The sequence below is a fragment of the Ranitomeya imitator genome, chromosome 3 (genome assembly GCF_032444005.1).
Source record: "Ranitomeya imitator isolate aRanImi1 chromosome 3, aRanImi1.pri, whole genome shotgun sequence".
NCBI classification, from domain to species: Eukaryota; Metazoa; Chordata; class Amphibia; order Anura; family Dendrobatidae; genus Ranitomeya; species Ranitomeya imitator.
Window position 1 is genome coordinate 358,418,416 of NC_091284.1, and position 8,627 is coordinate 358,427,042.

Genomic DNA, 8,627 nt, shown 5'->3' on the forward strand with positions numbered 1-8,627 from the left:
TGCCACTTAATCACCCCAAATTTTTGCCCATTAAAGGGTATAATTGGAGGTTTCAGCAAATTGTTTCTCAGAACCTTTTTCATGTCAAGTACAATAAACATTACAGAGGAAATCTCAAGGCATGGCTGTTAGAAAAGGAAATTTATATGCATATGTAACATAATATTGTTGTGTCATCTAATAATGAATGGTTTCCTTTTGTAGACACCCCAGATGACTTTTAAGGCCAGTGATATTTCTCAGATTATCACAAGTGAACTCAGCATTGTAGAGAAATGGCAAGGAAAGAATTCACCTTTGGAAAATCGAGTCAAGGATAATTCTTTTGAAGGCTATGGACATGCATGTAGTAGGCAAACATCATCTTCAACAGAAGATCCAAAGAAGTATTATATCAATGTTGACACTGTCCAATACGCCAAGGTGATCACGGGGGGTTACCGTGAACAGAGTCCTCCAACTTCAGTCTATGTGAGATCTGACTCCACACAACCTCTTCTCTGTGACATATCACCCAGCCCTCAGAATTATGAGAATGCATGGTTCCACTTCAACAACCATGAGGACAGTGTGTTCCTTATGGAAGAGGACAACATGAAAGACTTTCCTCTTCTAAATGCTTTGCAGCTCCATGAGGAATAAGATGTATTTAACTTGTTTGATGAAGTAATCTGCAGCTAGCCAGTATTCTTAGTTGTCATATATGGCTGTCACGTAAGCTACTGCACCATTCTTAACACAGGTATAAACTATTTTACACCAATGGATATTGAAGCATTCAAGCAATCCATGCATTGTCCCAATATATTAATGAGCACACCTACATTAACTATAGAGTGAGCCTTGAGTCCATTGAAGAATTGAACTCATCTAAGAAGTAAAATATTGTGTAACAAGCAGCAAATATACTTTGATGTTCTTGGACCCAGAATCAGTTAGAGGATCCCTATTCTTAATATTACGTATGTGAGAATTTGCAGAATTTGCCCCCGATGTTACCTGAAAGAAGAGAAAAAGACGTTAGATTATACTCACCCAGGGGCGGTCCCGCTGCTGGTCCGGTCGGATGGGCGTCTCTGGTCCGCTGCGGCGCCTCCTATCTTCATTCCAAGACATCCTCTTCTGATCTTCAGCCACGGCTCCAGCGCAGGCGTACTTTGTCTGCCCTGTTGAGGGCAGAACAAAGTACTGCAGTGCGCAGGTGCCGGAAAGGTCAGAGAGGCTCAGCGCCTGCGCACTGCAGTACTTTGCTCTGCCCTCAACAGGGCAGAAAAAGTACGCCTGTGCCGGAGCCGTGGCTGAAGACCAGAAGAGGACGTCTTGGAATGAAGATGGGAGGCGCCGCAGCGGACCAGAGACGCCCATCCGACCGGACCAGCAGCGGGACCGCCCCTGGGTGAGTATAATCTAACATCTTTTTCTCCTCTTTCAGGTAACATCGGGGGCTTATCTACAGCATTACAGAATGCTGTAGATAAGCCCCTGATGCCAGTGGGCTTACCTCACCCGCGATTTTCGGGGTGACAGGTTCCCTTTAACTACATTCAAACAAATGTATCCAATCTGCAAATGTAGGCTCGCCAACTTGATATGCTATGAAATTCTGGGAATCCAATGCACTGTCTACCTTTATTACACATTTTTGTAATCATTTTTTTCCATTTTTGTCATTTTTTTTGTGGAACCGTACTACATTCAACCATCTATATACAGACCACAATGGAAACCATATACCGTACATTAGTCTGTCATGCATGCCCAATACCAAGTAGGAGAGCAAGAAACAGAAAACTAGAAAAATGGACACTCCAGCATAAAATCCCTATTACCCAATAGAAGAAATGGAGTTCAAGTCCAATTAAATTAAAAAGATATAAATGTATTACAAAAATAAATACATTGTACACACATAGTCAGTAATAGTGCAAGTAAAAGTACTGATAACCATTAGAATTTCAGCGAGAAAGACTGGTGGAAATGATCAGTGGGTATACCAGAGATTACAACATACATTATGAAATAAAGTGCTTTGTTGTAGAGCAGGAAAGATAAACAGGATGAAGGATAGTAGATATGACTAGTGCAAGGTTACCGACAGGCACAGGGAACAATTCCCTGTCAATGTCATAATGTCAGTGTCAAAACCTCCCATACCCTGGATATCTTACCCATGTTGTGGTATCATATGGCTCCCCACCGTGCAGCCCCAACGTGCGTTTCACGTTGGCTTCGTCATGTGGCACTTATGATTGCTGCGGGAGTCCAACCACAGGGACTTCTACTAGTCGCAAAAATGTTCTCTGAAGATCTCTTGTGTGAATAGATCAATAAGGCTCCATTCACACTGAAGATGCAACTCCTACTCTGGTAGACTCAGCCGGCCAATGTATTTCATGGCTGTGCATATGTCTCAATAAGCTCCATGTAATTCTACAAATTAAAATGTGTGTCTGAAAGCTTCTTCCCTAGATTGCAGGATTGGTGGCTTACTTAAAAAAAATTGGTTGTATTGCTGAGACAGGCTCTTCAATGCAGTCATACCGTAGTATAAAACATACCGCAAATTTTAAAATCTTACAATGTTCCCTTCAAAATCTAGGTTTGATGGTGAAAGTATATGTCACACAAACTGAAGCATACATGTAAATCATTACTAAAAGAAAAATAGAAAATGTCTGAAGTTACAAAACCTTGAAAGTGAACATTAACATCTGTAAAAGCCAAAGGATATGTAAAGACACTGCAGAATCAGTTCCAATACTTGCTGTGGGTTCTGCACCCACCATTGCCGCAGAATGGAGTACAGCACATGTGAATGAGATTTTCATATCCTCAGCCGCATTTACATACATATTAGTTCTCAGAATTTCAGCAGATGGTTTCTACTTATTTCACCCTTTGTAATATAATGTGTAAAATTTGCTGCAAATTTGCACTAACATTAGCAACAAAAATGTATAGTTGTTGAGCATCTGCAGCAGATTCACAGTGAAATCTGTGATAGAAAATGAACTTGAGCTTAAACATACCCCAACTCTACTGTACAAACACATGCATGAACATTGTTTATGTAGCATGGTAAAATATCTGTATCATTTTCCTCTTGCGTTGTGTTGTATTTTGGAGATTGCATGAATTTTATGTTGTCCAGAAATCAATAGATTTCCTTTGTAGGCTACCGCCATTTGAAGAGTGTAGCTAATAGTATAAGTGACAGCAGAAATCACTGTGCTGATATGCAGCTTTGTTATAGATCCGGGGAAAAGTAGGAAAATGTGTACAGACATCTAATTTTGTCTGTTACCTGTGTGTCAAGCCTACATGGGAAGACATTATCAGGGTATTCCACTGCTGGACAACCCCAGCGTAATCAATTCAGGACTCTAATTAAAATCAAACAGTGGATACTCTCATCCTGCAGCCAATGAGCGGCCGCTCGTCAGCTAAAGCCATTACTATTTCATTAGGGTGAACATCAGCTCTGATGGAATATTGATAAGCTAGAGGTGATGAGCGCCGGCTCATTGGCTGCCGTCAGCATGTGACACAACATGTCACCTCACTCTCCGGGAACAGTGGCGCCTACATTGATGGAATGGCACCGCTGAAGGAGGCGAGTATAAATTGTTTTATTTTAATTGATTAAGCTGGGGATGTTCAGTAGGGTACAACCACTTACAATAGGATCTAAAACTAAATGTGTTCATATTTAATAATAATCTTTATTTTTATATAGCGCTAACATATTCCGCAGCGCTTTACAGGTTGCACACATTATCGTCGCTGTCCCTGTTGGGGCTCACAATCTAGAATCCCTATCAGTATGTCTTTGAAATGTGGGAGGAAACCGGAGTACCCGGAGGAAACCCACGCTAACACGGGGAGAACATACAAACTCTTTGCAGATGTTGTCCTGGGTGGGATTAGAACCTAGGACCCCAGCGCTGCAATGCTATCCACTGCGTCACCGTGCTGCCCATAAATAAGCAGTGTACCTAGTTCCTATGGGTTGCATTGTTTCATCATTACCTTCCAATCTGTTTTAGGCTGGGTTCAGATGAGTGGATGAAAAAAATCTTTCAATTTTCATCCAGAAAACACGGATGATTATCATCTGTATTCTGTTTTTAACATCTGGATGTCATCCACTCAGCTGTAAATAAAATTTACAAGACCAAATACAGTTTCCTATGGTAATAATTGCAATGTACCAGTAAAAAATGAATGCAATGTGGATGATCCACATGGGACCCCGTTTAGGCCATTCTCATCCAAAATCCAGAAGAACCTAGTGAATACTGCATTTTTCTTATCACATGGATACTCCATAAGACTACCATCTGAACAGTACTAGTGAATAACTTTACTATCCATGTGCTATCCGATTTTAAACATGGATAGCAGACGGACATATAATATTCTCAAAAGTCCAAAAGAGGATGTTCTCCAGCACCAAAGAAAGGTAGTTTCAACTTAGCCTTTAATCATATAGGATAAAAAAAATTGGCAGAATGTGCACATACTAAAAAAAACATTTCACTTAGTAAAAAACCTTAATCATGAGAATTATGGGTTTTTTTAATACGGGCACATTCTGCCAATTATTTTAACGGTTGAACACCAATGATCGGTGTACTGTCTGATCGTTCAGATGAGCATATTTTACTAAAATGTGTGCTGTCCAAGTTAACATCATAGAGCACGTGGACCAAGGTTATTCAATATGCCTGTTCAGATGACAGTTTTTTTCAAATGCATGCATTAGTCTGTCTTTCCGATGACACTTGACTACGTAGGTCTACGAGTGCGTGAAAAATAAAAATCGGAACTAATATGGACCATCACTAAAACATCTGATTTTTATGGATACTTTTCAATTCTCAACATAGGAAACTGTATTTGGTCTTGTAAATGTTTTCAAATGTTGATAAGTAAAAATAGATGTTATACGGATGCATAAAATGGACATAAAATATAGACACAGATGGCATATGGATGGATATCTTCACTATATATTTATTGCTGGAGGCCAGAATGTACAGACCAGTGCGGCCACAGGAGTGCATGAGAAGATAAGTTTAGTAGAGCTTTTTTTTTCCATTTTAAACTTTGAGTATAATGTTTTTCTTCTATTCTAATCATATCTGATTGGAAGGTAATTAGCAGGAAAAGCTGCAACATTCGATGCTGAGATTGATTTCCCTATTGATTTTAATAAGGAGAATCGGTAACTAGTTCGCAACATATATTAACATGCCGGGGATTTAATCATCTCTGCTCCAAATAAAAATTTGAGAGAAAAATGTTTGCAGCACGTATATAGGAGATGGTAAAATGTCATTCACTTTGCTGCTACTATATTTTTTTATATTTACACAGTGTTATTATATAGGAACTCTACAATATAAGCAAAGTCTATTTTTGCTATAAATGTGAATTATATGTCCAGAAATAAAATATTACTGATTATATTACCCATTTCATCTTTGCTTCTTTGTATATCATTTGTTTTATGTTCTAAAATCATGATTTGTAAAAGCTCCCAGCACTAGAAGCCTTCACATATACTGTTCTTTTCTAATGTCTACAGAACTGTGCGCAAGTATTTAGTGTTAACTAGTGTTGAGCGATACCTTCCAATATCGGGAAATATCGGATTGGATTGGATCGGACCGATACCCCAAAAATATCGGGTATCGCCGATTCCGATACCGGAAACCAATGCAAGTCAATGGGACACAAATATCGGAATTAAAATAAACCCTTTATTTCCTTGTAGGTTAATTCTACATGAAGGAAAACAACTAAGAATAATGTAGGATGTATCGGGGGAGGTGGCGGAGACATTAAAGGCATAGAGGTTTAGCCCAATCAAATGGAATAGCAGGAATTAATTTTTTTTTAAGACGTTCGAAGTTACAAAGATATTGACTATGTTAAGATTTTTTTATATTTTGTCAGATATTTATGTTTCACTAATTCCATGCTCTTCACCTTCTTTTTTACTTCTTCCACACTTTCTTCTTCATCATCCTCAGCAGCAGCATCTTTTTCATCAACTTCTTCTTTACCTTATTCATCTTCTTCTTCTTCACCTTCTTCCTATTCTTTTTTTACATTCTTCATATTCTTCTTATTCAACTATTATTCTTCTTCATATTCTACTTCTTCATCTTCTTCATATTCTTCTTCTTCATCATATTCTTATTTGTGACACGCATTCCTGCAGTTGTTATCCATAAAAGTTTGAAGATTACACCTTCTGTTCTGCCTGTCACAAAAGATTTACAACAGGATTTGTCTGCGTTCAGTTTTGCCTGCAGCAGCAGGTTTTTTCCATGGGCACCATGAGGAGGAACGGACTCACCCCCATACACTGCTCAGTCTTCTTCTGTTTATAATTTAGATAATATCTTTTGCTCTGATTTTTTGTCTTATGCTTAATGTACTTCTGCTTTTTGTTCTGCAGCTTCTGGTTCTTCTGCTTCTTGGTCTTCTGTCTCTTGTTCTTTTGTATCTTGGTGGTTGCCTTCTTGTTCTTTGTCCGTTTGGTCATCTTCTTCAGGGTCATCTATTTGGTCTTCTTCGGGGTGGTCTTCAGGGTCGTTGTCTCCGGGGTCGTCGTCTTCTTCGGGGTGGTCTTCAGTGTCGTTGTCTCCAGGGTCGTCGTCTCCGGGGTCGTCGTCTTCTTCGGGGTGGTCTTCAGGTTCGTCGTCTTTAGGGTCTTCGTCAGGGAGATCCAAAGTGAATACCAAAAACCATTTCAAAAAGCTTGAACTTGGAAATGTAGCAGAACGTATAAGAAGGCTGAGGAACTGCCCAGAACCAGCTGACGGTACTGGAACCCGGATGGGTAGCCGAAGGTACAAGAGCCAATGGAACTACCGAGGACCAGCTGATGGTACTGGAACCCGGTTACTAAGCAGGAGGTACCCGTGACAGAAAGCACTACCAAGGACCACCAGACATTGGTGGAACTCGGATACCGAAAAGGAGGCACCTAAGCCAAAGGCTCTGTCTGGAACCAGCTGATGGTACTGGAACCCAGGGGGACCTATTCAAGATTGACTTCCAAAGAACCAGCTAATGATGCTGGAACTCTGATAGGCAGCAGAAGGTCCACATGAAAAAAAAAGTAGCAAGGCCGCGAGCCGGCCGCAGTTACCAAAAACCACAGTCCTACAGGGGGAGCTTGTCCTATTGACACTACGGAACCAGCCTTGATTGCCAGATCCCGCAGCCCACATAGGAAGCATCTAAACTACAGGCACCATAGAGTTGGCTAACCCGACAGCAACCCGACAGGACAACGTATTGGAGGCAAGTGACCTTGACACTACCCGGAAAGAGCTGGCGTGCTGGAACCAGGCTGGGCAGGAGGGAGTACCCATGCCAAAGACATTGCCGAGAACCAGCTGGCGGTGCTGGAACCCGGATGGGTAGCAGAAGGTACAAGAGCCAATGGAACTACCGAGGACCAGTTGACGGTACTGAAACCCGGTTACTAAGCAGGAGGTACCCGTGCCAGAAAGCACTACCAAGGACCACCAGACGTTGGTGGAACTCGGATACCGAGAAGGAGGCACCTAAGCCAAAGGATCTGCCTGGAACCAGCTGACGGTACTGGAACCCAGGGGGACCTATTCAAGATTGACTTCTAAAGAACCAGCTACTGGTGCTGGAACTCAGATAGTCAGCAGAAGGTCCCCATGAAAAAAAAATTGCAAGGCCGCGAGCCGGCCGGAGTTACCGAAAACCCACAGTCCTATAGGGGGAGCTTGTCCTATTGGCACTACGGAACCAGCCTTGATTGCCAGATCCCGCAGCCCACATAGGAAGCACCTAAACTGCAGGCACCATAGAGTCGACTAACCCGACCCCAACACGACAGGACAACGTATTGGAGGCAAAGTGAACTTGACACTACCCGGAAACAGCTGGTGTGCTGGAACCAGGCTGGGCAGGAGGGAGTACCCGTGCCAAAGACACTTCTGAGCAGCAAATGGTGGTGTTGGAGCCGAGGGTCAATGCTAGAAACAGAGTGGAGGCACATCAGCGGCTCTCCAAACGTGACATGGTGTCCAACCTCAATTCCAGCCAATTCTGCGTTGAAAAAGTAAAACGGTGCTCCTTCCCTTCTGAGCTCTGCTGTGCAACCAAACAGTGGTTTACTCCCACATATGGGGTATCAGCATACTCAGCAAAAATTGGGCAACAACTTTTGCAGTTTAATTTCTTTTTTTACCCTTGGGAAAATAAAAATTTTGGAGCTTAAAAATAATTTTTGTGGGAAGAACTGATTTTTTATTTTCACGGCTCTGCGTTATAAATTTAGTGAAACATTTGGGGGTTCAAAGTTCTCACAGCACATCTAGATAAGTTCCTTGGGGGGTCTACTTTCCAATATTGGGTCACTTGTTGGGGGTTTCTACTGTTTAGGTATATCAGGGGCTCTGCAGACACAACGTGACATCCGCAGACCATTCCATCAAAGTCTGCATTCCAAAATGGCGATCCTTCCCTTCTGAGCTGTGCCATGTGCCCAAATGATGGTTCCCCCCCCCCCCACATATGGGGTATCAGCGTACTGCGGACAAATTGCACAACAACTTTTGGGGTCCAATTTC

The 8,627-nt window shown here is 41.8% G+C and overlaps 1 protein-coding gene across 1 annotated transcript in view; it reads left to right on the top strand.

Annotated features, from left to right (window-relative positions):
• Positions 1-1,021, top strand: part of CSF3R (colony stimulating factor 3 receptor) — a 111,576-nt gene extending 110,555 nt beyond the window's left edge. The window contains exon 17 of the mRNA XM_069756878.1: positions 205-1,021. Coding sequence (XP_069612979.1) covers positions 205-642 — 438 coding nt within the window. The 3' untranslated portion in view covers positions 643-1,021. The remainder of the gene's footprint in view (positions 1-204) is intronic.
• Positions 1,022-8,627: the final 7,606 nt, after the last annotated feature.